This window comes from Tursiops truncatus, chromosome 18 (genome assembly GCF_011762595.2).
Source record: "Tursiops truncatus isolate mTurTru1 chromosome 18, mTurTru1.mat.Y, whole genome shotgun sequence".
NCBI classification, from domain to species: domain Eukaryota; kingdom Metazoa; phylum Chordata; class Mammalia; order Artiodactyla; family Delphinidae; genus Tursiops; species Tursiops truncatus.
In genome coordinates, this window is record NC_047051.1 from 21,115,414 (window position 1) to 21,137,890 (window position 22,477).

General features: G+C 48.0%; 2 protein-coding genes across 3 annotated transcripts in view; one reads left to right on the plus strand and one right to left on the minus strand.

Annotated features, from left to right (window-relative positions):
* ERICH6B (glutamate rich 6B) overlaps positions 1–11,877 on the plus strand; it is a 43,398-nt gene extending 31,521 nt beyond the window's left edge. The window contains exons 6-9 of the mRNA XM_004319689.1: positions 3,904–3,989; positions 4,141–4,293; positions 10,696–10,921; positions 11,569–11,877. Of these exons, the coding sequence (XP_004319737.1) occupies positions 3,904–3,989; positions 4,141–4,293; positions 10,696–10,921; positions 11,569–11,877 (774 nt within the window). The remainder of the gene's footprint in view (positions 1–3,903; positions 3,990–4,140; positions 4,294–10,695; positions 10,922–11,568) is intronic.
* A 5,691-nt stretch (positions 11,878–17,568) lies between these two features.
* Positions 17,569–22,477, minus strand: part of COG3 (component of oligomeric golgi complex 3) — a 57,245-nt gene continuing 52,336 nt past the window's right edge. For both annotated transcript variants that reach the window (XM_019936536.3, XM_073795212.1), the window contains exon 23: positions 17,569–19,512. In XM_019936536.3, the coding sequence (XP_019792095.1) occupies positions 19,483–19,512 (30 nt within the window). In that variant the 3' untranslated portion in view covers positions 17,569–19,482. The remainder of the gene's footprint in view (positions 19,513–22,477) is intronic.

Below are 22,477 nucleotides of genomic sequence, written 5' to 3' on the forward strand. Positions count from 1 at the left end.
CCGCAACGGGAGAGGCCACAGCAGTGAGAGGCCCGCGTACCGCAAAAAAAAAAAAAAAAAAAAAAAAAAATGATGTGTTAGTACACATTTCTGTTTTAAGTTAAAACAAGCATGTTTCCTTTTTTTTTAATGACTCCCCACTTTAGCCTATTTTTTCCCCATTAACAGAATCAGCAGCCACACTTGTTACTGGCATGTGGCTGGTGTGTCACCCCTCACATCCCCAAGCCTGGACCGGGTGGTCTTCACCGTGGTGTCTGGCATCTGGCACTAAGCTGGCACATCATAGGCCCCTGATAAATGTCTGCTGAATGAATGAATGAAAAAAATAAGAGAGCTTGGGGAAATATGGCCAATATCCCAAATCCTCAAGCTCTCTTTGGTGCCCTGAGAGAAACAGATCTAAGTTTTCTTTCTCTTTTCTACCAAAGACTTATCTAAGCAAAGGGCTACGGAGACTACTTTCACATTCGATGCATGTAATCTACCACCACAAGATGAGTCTGAGAAAGTAGTCAAACAATCTCGTCGTCTCGTTCGCCGTAAGAAGACGTTAGAAATACACACAGGCTGGATAAAGAGCAAGATTAAGGTAAGTGTGGCAGTTGGTGTTTGCACTTTGCACAGGGCTTTTTTTTTTTTTTTTTTGGCCCAGGTAAGACACATACACACACCATCAGGGAGCTGTCAGGACCAATACACAACATGAATACAAACAAGAAAAATACGTCCCATGTATAGAGGCACTTCTGAGTGTATGGGTTATCACAGACTCACTAGGACTTGTACTAGGGGTTGTTGAGACTCTTCTCCTTGTAGGGCCTACGTTAAGCAATTGGGTGGGGTTGGGAGTAGAGGAAAGGAAACATATATTATAATATATAGGTCCCTCCCCTAACAAATTTAAAATCTATATCGAAAAAGCAATCACAGAGGGACTTCCCTGGTGGTGCAGTGGTTAAGAATCCGCCTGCTAATGCAGGGGTCACAGGTTCGAGCCCTGGTCCGGGAAGATCCCGCATGCCGCGGAGCAACTAAGCCTGTGCGCCTGTATGCCACAACTACTGAAGCCCATGTGCCTAGAGCCCCATTCCCCACTCTGTCCTGCCCTGGAGCTTTTGTTCCTGGAGCATCTGTCTCCCAACCAATTTTAAATGTCCTTCCTGCAGCCAGGGGGAAGGTCCTCCCCGAGATCTCTAAGCAAAGGATCCTGCCTAACCCACCATTCACGTAGGCTGCCCAAAAGGCCCATGAGGAGTGGGACATTTGGTTGTTTTTTGTTTTTACAAAGGGGCAATAAATTCCAAGTAGTTTGCTGAGTCAGGTAGCACTGTTTATAAGTGTGTGCTGGTGTTCAGGCAAAATCCAGCCCAGCCAGCATCTCTGCAGCAGTCAGGGAGAGATCACAGACAGACAGGAGCCAGGGAGAGCTCAGGGGCAGACAGAGAGACAGCAGTAGGGAGAACTCACAGACAGACGGCAGCTGTCTCATAGCTCAGGGTCCTGCCTATAAGGCACTGTTTTCCCTCTAGTAGAACTGAAGGAAGGCCAGAGATGTAGTCTCTTCTCTATTAACTTTTAGCTCTTAACCTCATACTTTGTCCCCAAGCCAATAGTGATGAGATTTGGGCTTTTAGATGTGCTATTTATGATATATTTCCCAGTGAGAGAAAATGTGACAACTCTACCTCTGTGTCAGAGATTTTTCTTTGCCTACGGTGTCCTTATCATTAGGAAAATGTCATTCCATGACAAGTGAATTTGACAAGAAGGAAGCATCTTGAGAAATTCCGGCTTTCAGGTGGCTTTTGAAAATAAGACCTAAAATACAAAATCCTCTCCCGTGAACATTATCTAGAAGCTTCTTACGAGCTATCGATAAGGAAGAAACCAACCATGGATATCCTTATAAAGCACTTTTTTTAGGTTTAAAAAAAGAGAGAGAGAGAGCAGTGATTTGCAGAGTAAATGTGCCAGGTGGCTGGGAGCTTAATGGCTAGAGTCAGTGTGTTTCCATGGGGGTGGGGGGGAAGGGATGGGAGGCAGACTGTGGGAGTCTGGCTCCCCTCTCACTGGATAGGCTTGTGTAAGTCAGGTAGCCTCTCTTAAACATGGATTAATGACAGTGTCTCCTCCATTGGGTCACTGTGTCATGGAAGTAAAGTGCTGAGTGCAGTGCTGGGTAGGGACAAGAGTCAGTTCCAGGATCATCATCATCACCTCACAGAGAGATTCCTGGGCATTTAAAGGCCACACCCTGCAGAGCCCATAGCAGCTCCTCAACCAGCTGCCCCTCTTTCTTTCATTGTCTCGGATTTTGGCATCCTGTTGTGAGCTCTCTTGAACAAAGGATTCTTCAACTGTTAAAATTAAGAGCTCGAAAACCACTGATGTGACATCTATTTAGAGTAACACGGGACACAAGATGACTTCAAAAAGCGTCCTGCTACAAACACCTGGGAAACTTAGACAAAATGTTAAAAGTATCCTTTGAAACGCAGAGTGTATAAGAAAGTGCGGGAGGTAATACCAGAAATAGAAACTGGAAAACGAGAAGAGTGAGAGCGAGAAGAGTGTGGGTGAGGTGGGTGTGTCCTGGTGGAGGGGAGGGGTGGGAAGCAGAAGAACTGTCCTGATACCCAAGGGCTTGGGTTTTAATGCCTGATGGGGACACGAGGGAGTTGGAGGACAGGCATCCTTCTCAAGCACAAGTGAAACAGCTACAATAAGTGATGACACACTCGGCCACAAAACAAGTCACAGAAAACACTAAAGAGCTGATGCCATACAGACTCTGCTCTCTTAACCCGGTGGATTTTAATTGGTAATAATAACATAGCCAAAAGCAACTGGTACATGTGCAAATTTTAAAACACTCTTGTAAATAACCTGTGTGTCAAAGAGGAAATCATATCGAAAATTTGAAAGGAGTCAGAATGAAATAAAAGGTAAGTATCTACACTTGGAAGAAAGAGCTAAAACAGTATTTTGAGAGAAATGTTATAGCTTTAAATGCTTATATTAAAGAAGAGGAGGAAGAGGATTGTGAAGAAGAAGAAGAAAGATGGAAATCGACGAGCTCAATGTTCAATTCAAGGAATTAGAAGAAAAATAGACTAATATAGAAGACCCACAGAAAGAAGACGTGTGTAGAAAATAATGATAGGAACAGAAATTGATACACTAGAAAGCAAAGAAATAGAATAAACAAACCAAAAGTCTGGCTCTTTAAAAAGACTAGTAAAACAGGCAAATCTCCAGGCAACGTTGATCCAGAAAAACAAAAAAGAAAAGGTATAAATACTATAAAGAATGAAGACAGGGCTTCCCTGGTGGCGCAGTGGTTGAAAGTCTGCCTGCCGTTGCAGGGGACACGGGTTCGAGCCCTGGTCCGGGAAGATCCCACATGCTGCGGAGCAACTAAGCCCCTGCGCTACAGCTACTGAGCCTGCGCTCTAGAGCCCGCAAGCCACAACTACTGAAGCCCGTGCGCCTGGAGCCCATGCTCTGCAACAAGAGAAGCCGCCTTAGTGAGAAGCCTGCGCACCACAACGAAGAGTAGCCCCCGCTCACCGCAACTAGAGAAAGCCTACACGCAGCAACAAAGACCCAACACAGCCAAAAATAAATAATGAATATATAAATTTTAAAAAATAAAATAAAATCTGCACACACACGTGCACAGAGCAATCCATCTCAGCCTGCTTGTCACATAGACAGGTAAACCCACCTGGAATCCCCAGCAAGTTGGTGGTGGTTATGGGTGGGGGAGTGATGGGTGGGTGGCACATGGGAATCAGAGAGTAAGTAGACTGATCTCAAGCCTTCTAGTGACAACACCATGCTCTGATTAGGGACAATCAGCCCCTGCGAACTTTTCACAGGCTTGTCTCTTCTTCCTAGGTACATCAAGGTGATGCAAAAATCATTCTCTACCCCAGTGAGATTGTCTTCCAAATTCTCTTTCCTGATGGCTCAGGCCAGATATAGTATCCACTGGAGCACAGGGACACATATGATGTCTGAAAAGTCTGTGATTCGGGGCCGGGGCATGGGTTTTACTGGGGTCTGCGTCCTCCGCAGGGCTCTGCCCTCTCCAGGGGACCCCAAGGGACTACTTGTGCCTTAACCATCTCCCAGTTATCCATCAGGACACCTGGCTATGCTCATCCTCAGTATAAAAGAGGGAAAGTTCACATACATCATTCTGGAAGACAGTGAAAATATGTGTGTCCGGGCCCTTATCAACAACTCTGGCCATGCCACCTTCTATGATGAAAATGGAAACATCTGGTAAGCTTGGGTCATGAGTCTTAAACACCCCTCCCCGAGAAGAAGCAGTGTGATTAAGGTTTTGATTCCCAGTCTGCACAGCTGTCCTCTCTCTGGGTAAGCCTCTCTTTCTGTCTCTCATTCACTTATGAATTCATTCATCCGACTCACACATGGGGAGATGGGTATCATGATGGGCCAGTAAGACAGGTCCCTGACCTCAGATGACACACTATCCTTTTTGCACCATTGCTTCACCGCCAGGAAATAGCAATCACGGACCCAGTAAGGTGGGACCCTTTTGGTTTCAGCTCTCTATATCATTTAAGAATCAAACTTCATGAGAATTACCTTAGAAAGACCCAGTGACCCTCTGTTCCAGGTGCCTCTAAGAGGAGGGTATGGTGAGTGCTTTGGAGGGGCGTGTATTGTATTTTAAAAACATAACTTCTAAATATTTCATTGTAACTAACTTAGTTGTTATGTTCCCATTTCTGGTAATGGTGGGAAACCTCATCTTACCAATTCGAGGTAATTCAGTCACTTCAGAATTTTTCTCCACCTCTTTGGTTTAAGAACTCTGTCTTTTCAGGATTTCTCCCTTGCCTTCTGCTCTAATTGGTCATGGAGTGGGAAATGCATATTGTCTTGAACCAACTTTATACTTCTTGATAGTCAAGGCCAAAATTTTTTTAATTCCAAAAAAAGATTTTCATTCTCCAGGCCTTGGTTTTTAAGAATATTTTCTCTGCTATGAGGTTTTTCAACACCATTTCCTAGTTGACTACTTTGTTCTCAGGGGTATCTGCCCTTCCTGGAGGGCACTTTGTATAGAAATTGATGTCTGAAATACTACAAAGCTACAGTAATCAAAACAGTGTGGTATTGGCACAAAAACAGACATATGGATCAATGGAACAGAATAGAGAGCCCAGAAATAAACCCACACACCTATGGTCAATTAATCTTCAACAAAGGAGGCAAGAATATACAATGGAGAAAAGACAGTCTCTTCAGCAAGTGGTGTTGGGAAAGCTGGACAGCCTCATGTAAATCAATGAAGTTAGAACACACCTTCACACCATACACAAAAATAAACTCAAAATGGCTTAAAGACCTATATATAAGACATGACACCACAAAACTCCTAGAAGAGAACATAGGCAAAACATTCTCTGACATAAATCATAGCAATATATTCTTAGATCAGCCTCCCAAGGCAAAAGAAATAAAAGCCAAAATAAACAAATGGGACCTAATCAAACTTATAAGCCTTTGCACAGCAAAGGAAACCATCAACAAAACGAAATGACAGCCTACAGACTGGGAGAAAATACTTGCAAATGATGCAACCGACAAGGGCTTAATATCTAAAATATACAAACAGCTCATACAACTCAATATCAAAAAAATAAACAACCCAATCAAAAGAAGAAGACTTAAATAGACATTTCTGTAAAGAAGACATGCAGATGGCCAATAGGCACATGAAAAGATGCTCAACATCACTAATTATTAGAGAAATGCAAATCAAAACTACAATGAGGTATCACCTCACACCAGTCAGAATGGCCATCATTAAAAAATCTACAAACAGTAAATGCTGGAGAGGGTGTGGAGAAAAGGGAACCCTCCTGCACTGTTGGTGGGAATGTACACTGGTGCAGCCACTATGGAGAACAGTATGGGGGTTCCTTAAGAAACTAAAAATAGAGCTACCATATGAGTCAGCAATCCTGCTCCTGGGCATATACCCTGAGAAAACCATAATTCAAAAAGAAATATATAGCCCAATGTTCATAGCAGCACTGTTTACAATAGCCAAGACATGGAAGCAAACCAAGTGCCCATCAACAGATGAACAGATAAAGAAGATGTGTCATATTTACACAATGGAATATTACTCAGACATAGAAAAGAATGAAATAATTCCATCTGCAGCAACATGGATGGACCTAGAGATTATCATACCAAGTGAAGTAAGTCAGAGAAAGACAAATATTATATGATATCACTTATATATGGAATCTAAAAAATAATACAAATGAATTTATTTACAAGACAGAAACAGACCAAAAAAACAAACTTATGGTTACCAAAGGGGAAAGGGTAGGGGGAGGGACAAATTAGGAGTACTGTATTAACAGATACACACTACTATATATAAAACAGATAAACAACAAGGATTTACTGTGTAGCCCAAGGAACTATATTCAATATCTTGTAATAACCTATAATGGAAAAGAATCTGAAAATATATGTATAAAACGGAATCACTTTGCTATACACCTGAAACTAACACAATATTGTAAATCAACTCTACGTCAATGAAAAAAAATTTTTTAAAGAAGGGAATTGATGTCTAAAAGGGGGAAGAAAGTACTGGATACAAGAAGCATCTGGGAGTGGGGACCAGAAACTCAGTCAATTATCTCCAATAGCATCTGCTACATACAGTAGGGCCTCTTCTCCCTAACGACACTTAAATTTTATGGCCACAAGAGACCTAGGGAAAATCTACTTTCACATTCTTGTTGAGGAAACTTAGGGACAGAGAAAATGATGAGTCGTTCGCCCCAAGCCATACATAAAATCAGAGGCGAGCAGTTTTATGGAATTTTGACCCAGCCTGAAGTAAAGCATTCTTTTAAATGATCAAATAAAGTTTGCAAGACAAACAACATCTTATCCCAGCGCATCAAAACCCAAGGGGAACGATGGTGCTCAGAGCTGGGGAATGGCTGCCCCCCGCCTCGAGATTCTGATTCTGTAGGTCTGGGGCGGGGCCTGGAGATCTGCATTCTTTAAAAGCTTCCCAGGGGATTGTAGGGGTTGGCTGGTGCTGGAGCCCAGGCCAGTGTGCCCACCCGTCTCCCAGGGCTGTGGCACCCACTCGGGGCTGTAAGATAAAGACAGGGGACTCCGAGGCAATACATCCCGTCCCCTCCAGGGGGCGGCTGCTGTGTGACACCACAGACCGTTCCTGGGACTCCAGGACAGCCTCAACTCCATGAGGAAATGGGCCCAGAGGTCCTGTCCTGGGGGAGAGCAGTGACCAGTGGTTCAACCTCTCTTCCTCTGGGCAGCCCAGCTTCCAGGCCCAGGCACTCGCCTCGTGGTCCCCTCCTGGCCCAGGAGCCCCTAACTTCTCATCTCCCGTCTCTTTCCTTGGGACCTGCAGACCTCTTGCCTTGGAAGTTTTTCGGAGATTGTGTTGACCACTTCACAGCTCCTGATTCTCCAGAGTGGGAGACATACCTCCCTTTCTAACCCTGGACTCCTCCCTCACGGGGAAACTGGGCCGCTTACAACCAAGAGGCTGTGGGATGTTGAAAGAGAATCGGTTCTGCTCAGAGTGCGCTCCGAAAATCTTAGCAAGGGGCCCGGGCAGCATCCTGCCTGCAGGGCCACAGGCCAGGGCCCGGGCCTCCGAGGGCCTCCGCTCTCACCCGCCGCCCGTCAGGGGCCCCCATGGCAGGAGAGCCTCCACAGACGTGTCACTGTTGCTTTTTCTTGCCCTTCCTTCTTGCTGCTGGCCGGACAGACTGAGTGGGAGAAGAGAAGCGCTCCTACTCCGACTACCCCGACAGGGATCGGCAGCTCTGCGCACAGGCCGGGAGGCCCCAGGCGGCCTCCCCGCGCTCAGCTGTAAGCAGTTCATTGCCAAGGCTTTCTTACTGCCTCTCCCAAGGGCAGCTGCATCTTCTCTCTCTGGGTCAAGCTCTCATCTCATTTGACTTCAACCAAAGTGGCTCCACGGATGGCATTTCAGGCATCAGAGACCTGGATGGGAGAGGGACTGTCCCTGTGTAAAGCCTCACACCCATCACACCTGAAAGTTCACACCACGGGTCAGAGCGCCCCAAGCTGCTTCCACCCGCAGGGGTGGTGGCACCCGAGAAGACTGCTCCCACCGCAGAGGGACTCGGCCCCTGACGGACTTCACGGTCAGAGCTGCAGGCCTCTCGTCACTGGGAGAGAGATCCTGTGGCAAAGGCCCTCCAAGCCATTTGGGAACATTCAGCTGCTGCACCAGGGCCCTGCCGACCCTCATCCCTGCGGGGAATCCCACCTCTCCCCTGGTCCAGCCCCGCCTCCATTCCTCCTTCGCATCACAGGCCCTGGGAAGGATGGAGCGCCAAGCTGATTGGAGGACTGAATACTTCTCGGGTCATTTTTTGATCCCATCTCCTCAGGGAAGACAGAAGGCATGGCTGAAGTTTGCCGGCTGTGTGGAAGCTAAGCATCACCTCCACCCTCCAGACCCACGCTTGAGGAACCGCAGACCAGGCCTCCCTCCAGAGCTCAGGGTCCCACACAGCAAGGGCCCCAGACCTGCCTAAACTCGGGGTCCCTGGTGGTGGGTCCCGCCAGCTCCACAGTTTGGGTCTTTACACCCCCTGAGAAGAAGCCTTCAATTTCACACCATTCCTGGGTGTTCTAGACGCCAATTTCTTGAGGGAGGCTTAGCCCAGAACTGGATACGTCCAGGCTGAGACAGATCCTAACCCTGGGAAATGGGGAGGGCCTCGTGCAAAAATTCTGATGGGAGGCTTCAAAGGGTTAGAAGCTAGCGGGGATCCGCTCCCCTGCAGAGTGAAAGAAGACTCCTCTTTGCCCTCTCCATCAATGATAATAAGGAGATCCTAATGTTCAACAACTTACTGCTTTGTACAGGCACTTAATCCTCACAAATACCCTATGAGTAAAGCACTGTTATTATCTGCATTTTACTGAGGCACAGAGAGGTTAAGTAACTGGCCCAAGGTCACACAGCTTGCAAATGGCAGAGCCAAGCTATGAACCTAGAAATTCTGGCTCCAGAGCCCAGGTTTTTAATGCATCCATTTTTAATGCATCCATTTTTAATGCATCACAGCCTCTTGTCAAGGTAAAGAGGGATGTGGTTGGACAGGCTGGGCCCCATGGTGAAGGGACTTAATAGTTTGCACTCGGCTCGATGGGCAGTGGGAAGCAACAGGAGGACCTAGCGCTGGGGAGTGACCAGAAGAAGTTCTCCTTATTGGAAGTGAACAAGGCAGCCGTTAGCAGGCCTGAGCCGGCCTCTCCCTCCCAGCGTCCTACAAGGCCCCTGAACACCCCAGACGAGGCCTGGCAGGTGGTCTGAGTAATCCAGGCTCCCCCAAACCCTACCTTCTCCTGACTAACCCAGGTCCCAGATTCTCTTCCCTTCTGCATTTGGCTCCCGAGAGAAGTTGCTACCCATCAGCACCAATTCTCAAGACGGCCCTGGCGGGATTCAAAAACCAGAAGCCAGGGCAGAGGGCTATGGTGGGCTTGAAATGCCAGGAAGGGACGGCTCAAAGGAGAGCAGGGCCTGGGCTGAAAGAGGGAGGAGCCCACCACCCCTTGCTCACCCACAGCTGTTTCCGCGGGCGCCAGGCGCAGTGCGGGGCAGGGGCCACCCGGGAGCCAGGCAGAGGTGGACCCTTCCCTCCGGACCACAAGTTACATTTCCATTTTAGTGGGACGGACGGATGATAAGCAAACCCCGTCGATTCTCATTATTCGAGATAGTTCTGTTCTATAAGGTCTGCAGAACATGAACTAGCAAACCCTGAACCATCGCTCCCAGGGGAAAGATGCAAACGCTCACATCTCACATAGAGTCACAAACACGCACAGAGCACTGAAGGATTTGAGTTGCCTGATGTGCGCATTCCCAGCTGCTTTGCCTTCTTGATTCAGCTCTTGACGAGGGAACCAGAGGATGGAGCCAGGAGGAGCAGGGCACGTGGCACCAGCAGCTTCAGTTCTGGGGCCGCCGGCTGGAATCTACCAGGATGGGTTGTTTCTAGTATGTACGGTTATCTGTGTGATATATACACACACCTATTTCCCCAGGGAGCAGTGGTTCAGTATTCGCTAACTCTGTGTTTGAGGCAACTTTACAGAACCCAACTACACCAAATAAAGAGAATCAATGTGTATTAGTAAATCATAGGAAGGAAATTAACAAAGAGATGGAGATAGTCATATCGGGACTCAGGGCTTCAGGAAGGGCCTCTCTGAGGAGGTGACATTTAAGCTGGGGCTTACAGCATAAGCAGGAGGGAACCACGCCAAGCAGGGTGGGGAGACCTCTCCAGGCAGAGGGAACAGCACGGCAAAGCCATGAGGAGTTCGAGAGCATGTGTGACCCGGGAACCGAAAGGAGCAATTGGGTGTGAGGGGCCAGGAGCACCAGAGGAGGCTGAACATGGACAGGCCAGGGCCGAAGGGCTGCACCTAGATGGGTTCACCTCCTTGTTGGCATTTCTCCCACCTGCCAAGGCCCCATGTTGGGGGGAAAGAGCACGGGTGGGAGGGAGGGAAGGAGGGGCGGCCTTGCACCCCTGGGAGAGGCTGTGCCCTCGCCCCCGGGGCCCAGTGCTGTGGCTGACTGATGCCTTCTTGGTCTAGGTTGAACCTGAGCCCAAACCTGGGATACTACTTCACCAGAGACAAGTACCAGAAGGCCTGGAACTGGTGGGATCTGAACCTCCACATCCATGCACCCCCCGTCCAGCCCATCTCCTTGAAAATCAACCAGTACATCAAGGTACAAATAAGGAGCCAGGATAAGATCATCTTCCGCTTCATCCACAAGCAGCAGCACATTTGCTTAAACCTAGGCACCAAGTACAAGGTAAGGTCTCAACTCCCCACGTCTCCTGCCAGGTGGGGAACTACCTGCACGCAGGCCACTGCTGGCTTGAACTGGTCCACGCCCAGGCCTCCAGGCCATGTTTTTCAACACTCCAACCCCTAGGGAAACGAGGCCCCCTTCCCTGACCTGATGCTTGACCATATACAAAGCAATCATTTAACTTCCGAACACTTATCACTTAACATAAGATTCAGAGCTGAGGAAACTGACATTCTCATCCCAGCAAGACCCAGACACGCTCCAAGGGAGCCCCAGATGGATGTGGGGCTCGTAGGCAGACACCATGAGGGCCTCACTCTCCTGCTGTGCTAGGGAAGCCAAGGGGAGAAGCTGGACGCCCCCAGGAGGGCACAGCCTTTGGAAGGCAGGTCACACCAGGGCCCAGCAGCTGGCCACCCTTTGGTTTGGGGTCAGGTTGGGATGTGGCCACGGGCACAGGCCAAGTGAGTGTCTTGGGGAAGCAGCAGCAAGGTTGCTGGTGGTAGGGCTGGGTTCACAGATTCGCCCTGGAGAGTGACGTTTCCAGGGAAGGCTCGGTCATGGCCACAGGGTCCTAATCCTGACGCGGGGGGAGCTTGGCGCCCAGGTAGCATTAATCCTCACGAGCCGCCTGTGAATTCCCACAGTACATTACCCCGGCGGTGCTGAGCGAAATGAAGAAGGAAGCAGTCCTGGAGATGGAATTCAGTTCAACGGCTCAGAAGATCCAGATCCTTCTAGGGAAAATGAGGACGATCCTGAGTACACTGACCACCTCTGATTTGGAATGCTTCATACAGGGCAGCAAGATCTGGCCAACAAGACAATATGAGTTGGAGGAGGAACTCTCATCTTCCAAGCTGGGGCAGTCACCAAATTGTGCTGCTTCGGCACGTGCTGAATGTTCCCGGGAGGTGGAGGTGTCCAAAGCCCCGAGGAAACCCCCAAAGCCCTAGTTCATATCTTGTGGGAGCTGGTTTGTAATTTGGGACCTATCACAGCTCCTTGATTTGGAGAAAAAAAAAAAAAAAGTTTTTCAGGGGTAGAGAGGGGCTGACAGAGTCTGTGGCTGGGCACAGAAGAGACTTAATCATGCGCCCTGCCAGCATTAGAAGCCAATTGTTTCAGCAGACAATACATGCCAACACCTGTCCCGCTTGCTTCTACTGCACATGAGTGCAGATGTTCTTTTGTGACTTTCCCATGCTTGGGTTGACTCAGGACACAGACTATCTCAAAGCCTAGCTCTGCCCACTGTTGGCTGTGTGACCTTGGGCAAGTAGCTCTCTGCCTCAGTTTTCTCATCTGTAAAATGGGTCTAGAAATAGTAGCTTCACAAACACCCCCGTCAAGACAGAGGGACGCCCAGTCAGCAAAGCAGCACCAGCCTGCAGCCAGTCCCCCACACCAGGAGCCCAAAAGGACCCACACTTAAACTCTCTTCAATAGCTGGGCCCCTTTTGGTCACTGGTTACAGTCACCAACTCAAATAGGTAAAGCAAAATGGGAAACGTGTGATCTGGATGGAAGATGCAATGGGTCTCAGAAAGGACTGGCATGTGGGAGAGCCCCAGGAGCCAGGAGGACTTTCGTTCTCAGCTCTGCGACACTGGTCTTGTTCCAAAGACGTGTTTTCTATGCATCTCAGTTCACATGGCTTTGTCTCCTGGTCTTTCTCAAAAGATCCCAGTGGTCTCTATTGGCCTGGCTTGATCAGGAGGCCACCCTTGGTGTGATCCAGTGTGGGAAGGGAGGGTGGGGTTATGTCTTAGGCTCCTAGTCGATGTCAAGCATGGAGAGGGGCAGTAGTTTCTAGAAAAGGGGGACTCAGGAGCTGGGCAATCTCCGATAGCATGCCTTTTATATGTCCCTGGGACACTGCAAACTTCCCAGGATGGCCTCAACTACAGCCTGAACCAAGAGTGCAGGAAACACCTCCTTCCCGGCTCAGCCTAGCAATTAGCCAGCCCAGCCCCACCTTCGCAGCCCCGCTCTCCAGCCGATCCCACACTGCGCTCACCAAAGTCTCGTCCTCACCCCAAATCCCGACAACTGCGCGCCTGGGGTGGGACCAGGGTGGTCAGGCTAGCAGTAGTGGGGTGTCGCACGGTCACTTCCCCCGTGTGACTATCACACCTTGTTGGCAAGTAGCATCATCAGCTAAGACAACAGGTACTTTGTTGCCAGGTAGTGACCGCTGGGGAGCAGACCGTCACAGGCCACACAGTGCTTGGGTTGACTCAGGACACAGCCATTCTAGGGACCTTGTTAGTTTACACCTCCGCTGGCGTGGGCAGAGGTCCCTTCTCTTACCAGGCCCTGGAGACAAGAAGCTCCGGAGTCGCGTCTCGCAGCAAACAAATCCTCCCGAGCCTGCGTGCATCTCAGAGCCCCGACGCTCCTCCCACGTGTGCCCGGGAAGCAGACAGCCCTGGTGGGGGTCTTGGTGCCACCACCCGCCAGCTGTGCGACCTTGGCCACGGCAGTGAGCCCCTCTGGGACTCCGTTTCCTCCTCTGGAACAGGAGGGCAACCACCAACACACCTTGCAGAGTTAGAATGAAAGCAGGTGGCATCAGTGAAGCGCTCAGCCTGGCGCTGCACAGGTGTGGGCACTTTATTATCATCCGTCAGTGCCTCTCCCTGGTCTTTCTCCTTCCACAAAACCTGAAGACATGACTCACCCCATTAACACAGAGACTGTCAGCAGGTGGCCTCGCAGAGGCATTGTGCTCGGTCAGCTCCCTGTTTTAAATATTCTATTGCCAACGTCTATAGAGACACAGTATTTCACGTCGATTTTAGGCATTTCCAGCCTCTCTTGTAGCTGCTGCTCTGTTCGAGTGTTATCACCGGCCAGACACAATTACCCAGCACCCAGGGACTATTTCATAAGGAAAAGGGAGTTACCTCACAGATTGTGAAGGAAGTAGCGAAAGTAGCCAGATGACCGGGAACTATAAAAATCCGGCCCCCACCCTCTGTATTAGTTTGCTAGAGCTGCTGTAACAAAAAAGGACCACACACTGGGTGGCTTACACAACAAAAATGTATCATCTCACAGTTCTGGAAGCCCTAAGTCCAAGATCAAGAGCGTGGGAAGGATGTGGCCCAGGCCCGTCTCCCAGCTTCTAGTAGTTCCTTTGTCTTTGGCAGTTTTCACATGGTGCTCTCCCTGTGTGCACGTCCCTGTATCAAATTTCCCCTTTTTAAATGAACACCAGTCATACTGGATGAGGGGCCCACCCAACTCCAGTATCTTAACCAATTGCACCTGCAACAAGCTGGTTCACAAGACGCTTCCTGCTTGGATACCAGGAAAACTCACTAGAGAGCAAGTACCACCAGACACCCCCCGACACACATACGGCTGCAGCACAGTGTAGGAAGCAAAACCCACACCAGAAACGGAAAGAAACGCCCTTCCCCTGTGCCTTGCAGCGTGGCGCCAGCACCCTACCGAGCCTAACTCTGCACCAGCTGGCAATGGAGAAATGTTCTCAGGGTCCAGCTCCAGAATCTCAAAGCAGGGCCCGAAAGGGTGGATTTGGAGCTGAGGGGCACTATAAACCTGCATCTGTAATGCTTCCTGTTCTCCTTCCTCTGGTCCTCCTGCTTCTGGTCTGTCCCCTGCACTCCCATTTCCTTCCAATAAAGCCCTTTTCTGCTCAAGTTCGACATGATGCCTTCTGTCGCTTACACTCAAGGACCCTGAGAGATACAAAGGATGAGTAGTAAGGAGACAAGTGTGGGCAGATAGATATGCAGGAGCCTGAACAGCCCGTGTGCATCAGGAGGTGAAAGTTTTAGCAAAGGGGAAGGAGAGTGGTAATAAGACTAGGTTCCTGGGGACTTCCCTGGTGGTCCAGAGGCCAAGACTCCACACTCCCAATGCAGGGGGCCTGGGTTCGATCCCTAGTCAGGGCACTAGATCCCATATGCTGCAACTAAGAGTTCACATGCTGCAACTAAAGATCCCACACACGGCAACAAAGATCCCACGTGCCGCAACTAAGACCTGATACAGCCAAATAAATAAATAAATATTAAAAAAAAAAAAGACCAGGTTCTTGTAGTAAAGATACTCCAATATTCCCAGCAAGGAATATTGAAAACGAGGGCCTTGACCCAGGGCAATGGCATTGGAAATAGCAGAGGGGAGGAAATAGAGGCGGGCAGGAGGGGGTAGAGAACAGGCAGGACTTGGTAGGAATGGGATGGGGAAGGGAAGGCTGTGTGACTTGGGCCCAAGTGGATTCTTTCAACAGATACTGAGCATCTACCTCAGGCACTGTTCTAGGCACTAGGTATACAGCTGTAAACACAGCAAAGCTCCTCCCCCGGGTAGCTTACAATCCAGACTGGGGGAGTCAGAAAAAATAAAAACAAGTAGGGACTTCCCTGGTGGCCAAGTGGCTAAGACTCTTCGCTCCCAATGCAGGGGGCCCGGGTTCGATCCCTGGTCAGGGAACCAAGAGTTTGCATGCTGCAACTAAGACCCGACGCAGCCAAAAAAAAAAAAACCAAGTAAGTAAAAGACATCATTTGTCGGTATGAACACAACTAAGCCCGGTGAGGGGACAGCAAGTGCTAGGAATTGGGGGTTGCTGTATATATCACAGGGTTCTGCAACCTTGCCACCATCCACATTTTGGAGTGGATAATTACGTGTAGTGGGAGGCTAGCCTGTGCATATTTGGCAGTTCTAGTTGCTTCTACCAACTAGAAGCCAGTAATACCCCACACACACCAGTCATGACAACCAAAAATGTCTACAGGCGTTGCCAAACGCACCCTTGGTGGCAGGGGGCAGGGGTCATCCCTTGTTGAGAACTACTGTTGCAGATCACATTTGGGTTGTTTTGTTGTTTTATGGCCCAGCATCTATCTGTCTTGGCAAATGTTCCACGTACTTGAAAAGAATGCCTTCTGCAGACTCTGGTCCATTCTATAAGGAGTCCACACATTATTTAAAAAAAAAAAAGTCATTGCCATGAAAACAAGCAAACAAAAACTTTACGAATTGTCTAAATTAAAAGAGACTAAAGAGATGGAACAATCAAGTTAACACGTATGAACCTGGAAAAGAAAAAGCTATGAAACATTTTGGGGAACAATCGAGGAAAGTGGAATATGGGCTACACAGTAGATATTACTGATTTTTTTTTTCTTTGAGGTGTGATAACGGTCTTAGTGTTACTGTTTGGAGCTGGATGCTGAAGTATTTAGGGGTAAAATGTCATGATGCCTGCAACTTACTTCGAACAGTTCAGCAAATGAGTGTGTGTCTAAGCAATGATAATTAAAACGCACCTGACTGGGAATTCCCTGGTGGTCCAGTGGTTAGGACTCGGTTTTACTGCCGGGGCCCAGGTTCAATTCCTGGTAGGGGAACTAAGATCCTGCAAGCCGTGTGGCACTGCCAATCAATCAATCAATCAATAAACTCACCTGATTAATAAAAGTGTAAAAGAGCCCAATCCTGTAAGAAAAGTTATTTTAGAATATACATAGAAAAAAATCGGGAAGCTATATGCCAAACATTTAACAGCAGTTTACCTTTCAAGGTTCATTTATGGAAGACTTTCACATTTTATGTTGAAATGCAAACACTACAGAAATGTCTAATAGTGAACATATTTTGATAACCAGGAAAAATGTTTTTAACCCCCCCAATACGTACTTATTGGATGACTATTTAATGGATGCCATTATACCAAGTTTCCAGCAGCTGTCTCCTTTCTATGGGGGTTGGGTGCTGAGGAAGAGCAGACAGACAAGCTAGTGGAGGAACCACCACCAGAAGAAAAGCACGCCAGAAAGGAATCGATGAAGTTCCTCTTTTCTGAGAAGTAACCTTCTCTCCACCAACACACCCCCAGTTCCTTTAATAAATGGACTCTTTGTTTTTTTGGGGTTTTTTGTTTTTTGGGTTTTTTTGTGGTACACGGGCCTCTCACTGTTGTGGCCTCTCCCGTTGTGGAGCACAGGCTCCGGACGCGCAGGCTCAGCGACCATGGCTCACGGGCCCAGCCGCTCCACGGCATGTGGGATCTTCCTGGACCAGGGCATGAACCCGTGTCCCCTGCATCAGCAGGGGGACTCCCAACCACTGCGCCACGAGGGAAGCTCTAAATGGACCCTTTTTAAAAACTAAGGTTGACTATTCTTTCTTCCTTGTAAGGTAACAGCAGAAGAGAATTTAAAGATACGGGGTTGTGGAAATACAAATTTGTTTTTATTGTGACTTCAATAATACTAAATTTCAGCACAACTATTTGTGCTGATAGTACTCAGGAAACTGGCAGTTTTGCAAATAAAGAAAAATTATCTGTCACCTAATGAAGCATTAAGATGCTTCAAAATGTCTTTCCACAATAATCATCTTGCCAAAAGAATCCACACAGTACAAGTAAAACCGGGGAAATCGGAATAACGTTGGTGGAGGGTAACACTGTCAATATCCTGCTTGTGACACATGTTATTGTTCTGCAAGATGACACCATTGGGAGAAATCGGGTAAAGGTACACAGGATCGCTCTGTATTATTTCTCACAACTGCATGTGAATCTACAAGTTATCTTTAATTTCAATTTAAAAAAATTTTTAAAGAATCCACACACGTAACAGACCAATGAAGACAAAAAGTAGGAAGCAAAAATCTTTATTTTTTAAAAAATTCACATTTATTAAAAACAGCAAATTCTAGCCAAATAATATAAAGCATTTTAAATTAATTATCTGAAAGTATGTACACTCTGTATAAGTAAACACTTGAAACTGTACAGATTTAAACAGTCATTTAGCAAACAAGTTGGATCACTATCACCTACTCAGCACTTTTGTAAGGTGTTTGTTTCAGAAATAAAAGACTCAAAACACAAGAACGAGTGCTATCAAATACTTTTACCCTTAAGAACACGCTCTGCTCTGTACATCAAATTAAATCAGTCAAGTATTGTACGATAATCGTGCCCTCATTTCTCTGGAAAGGCTATTTAAAAATCAAATGTACATATAATATACAAAACTGGATTGTACAGTTTATTTCATTAAACACATATTTAAAATAGTAAGTGGAAGTAAATATAATCTTCCTAATTCATTCATTTCCTGTTGAAGAGTGAATATGGACCCTCTTTACCTTCTACCTTCCCAAAATAGAGAGTATGAAGCTCTATCGAGCAACATCCATCACCAAGTTAAACTGAGCTGAAAACAAGTGACCTGTTTAAAATGACAGACATCAGGATATGTAACCCATCTACACATGGCGGGAGTCTGCTTGAAGCGGATGAGAAATGCTACAGTCTCACAGAATGAGGTCTGCTGGCTACATTCCAGAACCCCTGTCAGCATTCTATCTCTAAACTAGTGTCTGAATAACTCAAAATTCATTGTGAACCAAAGAGCAGGTTACATTTACTATAACATCAGAGGCAAAACCAATCGAATCAGGAAACGTATTTGTAGGAAAACTCAGAGATGCGCATAATTTTTTTGATGATCGCTGCTATCGTGTGGTTGATGTTAAGGGATGGGTGGTCTTCGTCATCCTCGTCTCCGAGTGAAATGTATCCTGCTGTCGCGGGGTACAGATCCACAAGGCAGGCTCGCGGCACAGCCACCATGAAGGTACAGGACGTGAAAATGTTCACTTTTCAAAGAACTACGGAAACGGAAGGCAGTGTGCAGAAAGCTGGTAACCCTAACCTTCGTGCACAAGACACACTATTCATCAGGCTTCGACTCTCCTCCTTTATGTGCCAGACGGAAGACGCCAAAATTGGTACTTCCCCCTCACGGACACTGCCTACTGTACCATGAAGATTCTCATGAAAGATACGGCACGTTATCTACCATGAGGACGCTGCAGCTACCTGCCTACTTTTGAACACTCTGCACCTAAGCAATTCATGCAGTACAGATCCAGGGACCTTACACCTTGAAACTACCTCACATCAAACACACAGAAAGATAACACGCTGAATTCCCAGGAAAGCAGAACATGTTCTCAGAAGCACCCAATCTATCCCAAACTAAACTTCAAAGTGACAGGAGAAACATTACATTAAATAGGGTGTAGAAATAACATTTCTGGAAATAAAAAAATAGTCACTGTGGAATGCTCAGTGGTTAAAAGTGCAGTGTTTCACGCTTCAACAAACCTTTCTCTTAGAAGCTTTCTAATTAGCTGTATTTCTGTAAAGTTCTTTGCACTATTTATTGTAATCTATTTTCATTGCACATTTTTCTTAAGAACCATTTCACTGCGTGCCCACCATAGCTTCCTCTTAAAACCTTACACTGCTTGTGACCATTTAAATGAGGCAGTAATCAGCGCTCATAGATTATAGCTTATCTTTGGCATTTTGATGTTTTCAAAAGAGAAACACAAATCACGTCACACTTTGCTTCCACTTCATTCTGCGGTCAGCCCTGAGCAGCGCTGTGGTTCTCGGGAAGCCCCTCGCACAATTCCCCGGTGTCCTGCAGGCCGTGGGACTTGGCAGCCGGCTCCTGCCGGACCGGCCATTTACGCACACAGCCCGACAGGCCTGGTTATTTAGAAACTGACAGTAGGAGGTTCAGCTGAAAAGCAAAGAGAAAGGCCTTGTTAGTTCTGCTGTGGAATACCATACTCAAGATAAGTTGTTTAGATCCTCAAAAAAGAATGAGAGGAAATGTCTGATTTTTAAGAGACCAGTAAACATGGCTGTAAGGTATAAACTGGACCTGCGGTGCTGATTCCGGAAGCAGCCCCGGGCGCTGTGCATCATCGGGGCCTGTGGGGAGGTATCGCCGAACCCGGGCCCTCAAAATTCATTAAGAATCCAATCAGGAAGACAGAAAAGAACTACATACCAACACTAACGAGAGACAGAAATGGCTCTAAATAACCGACTTCACCGGCCTCTATGCAGAGTGCGTTTCGCGGAGAGTTGTAAGTAAGCTGAACTCTCTAAATGACTCTTAACTGCACAAGAATAGGCACGGCAGGTGAGCTTCACCTCATATGCTAACCCGGACCAGGAGCCCCCTGTCCCCTCTGTAAAGGAGCGCGAGACCCAGAGCCAGCCCGGGGAAAACCAGAGAAATCGCCACTGCGACAGGAGGGGCTGGAAGCATGTTCTCTGCAAATCTGTCACCCTGGCTTGGAGAGACTTGCGGCTAGATGAGCCTGGCAGTGCACCCTTCTATACAGTAGGGTTTTGGTAATCAAAATAATCACCCCCTAATCTCGTCTATAAATGTGTACTTCCAGTGAGAGGGACACAAAATCACCTCTGTGTTTTTCCTGCCAAAAATACAAAACCTGAATCTAATCATGAGGAAACAGACAACACCAAACACTCTACAAAATAACTGGCCCGACAAGGTCAAGAAAGCCCAAAAAGGCTGTGGAACTGCTCCAGGTTTAAAGAAACTAAAGGGATGTGACACCTGAAAGCAACACTTGGACTGGATCCTGGACTGGGGAAAATAATTTGAATATGGATGGAGGATTAGGTAATAGTATCAATGTTACATTTCCTGTTTTGATCATTGTGCAGCGTGTAGGGTAAGAGAATTCCTTGTTCTGGTTCCTACTCTATGAGCCTGTGGCCAAGTGACTCAGTCAGCAGTCAGTATTATCAGCTGTTGTTACTAACCAGAAAATGTTAACGGTTCTGAAAGAGGAACAGTGAGCATGATGGTCTCTATTAGTGCTTTTCTTTTCTTTTTTTTTTTTTAATTTTATTTCTGGCTGCCCTGGGTCTTCGTTGCTGTACACGGGCTTTCTCTAGTTGCAGCCAGCGGGGGCTACTCTTCGTTGCGGTGCCCGGGCTTCTCATTGCGGTGGCTTCTCTTGTTGCGGAGCACGGGCTCTAGCCATGTGGGCTTCAGTAGCTGTGGCACACGGGCTCAGTAGTTGTGGCTCTCGGGCTCCAGAGCGCAGGCTCAGTAGTTGTAGCGCACGGGCTTAGTTGCTCCGCGGCATGTGGGATCTTCCCGGACCAGGGCTCAAACCCGTGTCCCCCGCATTGGCAGGCGGATTCTTAACCACTGCACCACCAGGGAAGTCCCTCTATTAGTGTTTTTCAAACTCTCGGCTGCAAGCCATTGGTAGATCATAAAAATAATTTAGTGGTTCATCAACAGGAGAAAGAAGAAAAGCAAAGCAACTGAGCTGCACATAGTGTTTGTGATTATTATAAAACTTTTAAGTTACAGACACACGTACACACGCTAAACCACATATCTCACTGGCAGGAGTCAAGTGGCAGTCCAGTAACTCTGCATGTTCTCAGCCGGACCGCTGCCTCTCCTCCATCAGAGCTGTTCTCCTCACACCTTTATCCATGCTTACGTCACCCACCACAAGAAGCCCAGGCCTCCCAAGTCATTCCTCTACTACCTCAAGGCTCTTCCCACCTCATGGCCCACCTCTCTGAAGTCCTGAAGCCCTGCCCCCCAGCCCTTTGCCAGGACAAGCTTCCCCTGCAGCCTTCTCCAGTGATGGGTGTTTCTCATCCACATGCCTGGAACTACTGGGCCTGGAGGCGGGATCAGAGTCCCCTCTGTTCCTCACTGTCATTTCCAGACCATTCTCCTTCCCTCTCCCAGCACCTCGCCCCAGCTTTGGTTTTCATTGTATCAGACCATGCCACGCTTCACTCCTCCATCTACGACCCCTCCGCCATCACCCAGCCCTGCACTTCTTGCAGATCTCAGAGCGCTATCACCCTTTCCTAAAACTACTCCTGTAGGACTTCTTGGTGGTTTCAGCATCCAGATAGCTCACCCTTCCAGGCTTAGCCTCAGCTCCTCTCCTCCAATGACCTCATCTTCCACCAACCACGTCAGCTACTCAGACCGCAGGCACATCCCAGCCCCGTCACTACCTCTAACTGCAACCCCTCCGCAGTCCCATCGTCAAGTAGCTCACTCTTTGATCGCCACAACCCATCTTCCCAGCTCAGCTTCCCTCTCACATTCCAACGCCAATGACCGTCTGACTCGACCAGGACCTGGAAACCAGGGTTCCTCCTCACTCCCTTCCCTCAGCTCCCTCGCTTGAGTTCCACGGCAATCACTACAGCCACTCCCTTCTTTAACTTTCCCGCCCTCACCCGCCCCTGCCTTGTCCCTCCTGGCAAAAGCACAGCCCTGACACAACCCTCCAGCAACTCCACGGCTACACTCATGCAACTGACAAGGACTGGAGGAAAAAAAACATGAGACAACTATGCTGAATGCTTTTTCTTGGATTCATAACCGGCCACTGAACTCAACCGAACCTTCCTGCGGAATCTTCAGCACCTCCTCACTTTCAGTGGTGACCCTGCTTCCTGTTCCCCCCACAAGCGCAAAGCAGTCAGAGGAGAGCTTCCGCGAGCGCCCATCACGCGTGCCAGCTCCCTGCACGTGCGCCCACACGCTCGGCCTTCACTCCTCTCTCCACGCTGAACCCTGCAGGCCCCTGACAAAGGCCCCACTCTCCAACTGCCCCTGCGATCACATCCCCCCTTCTCTTCTCAAGGACATTTTCCCAGCAGCAATTTTTCCCTCTCTT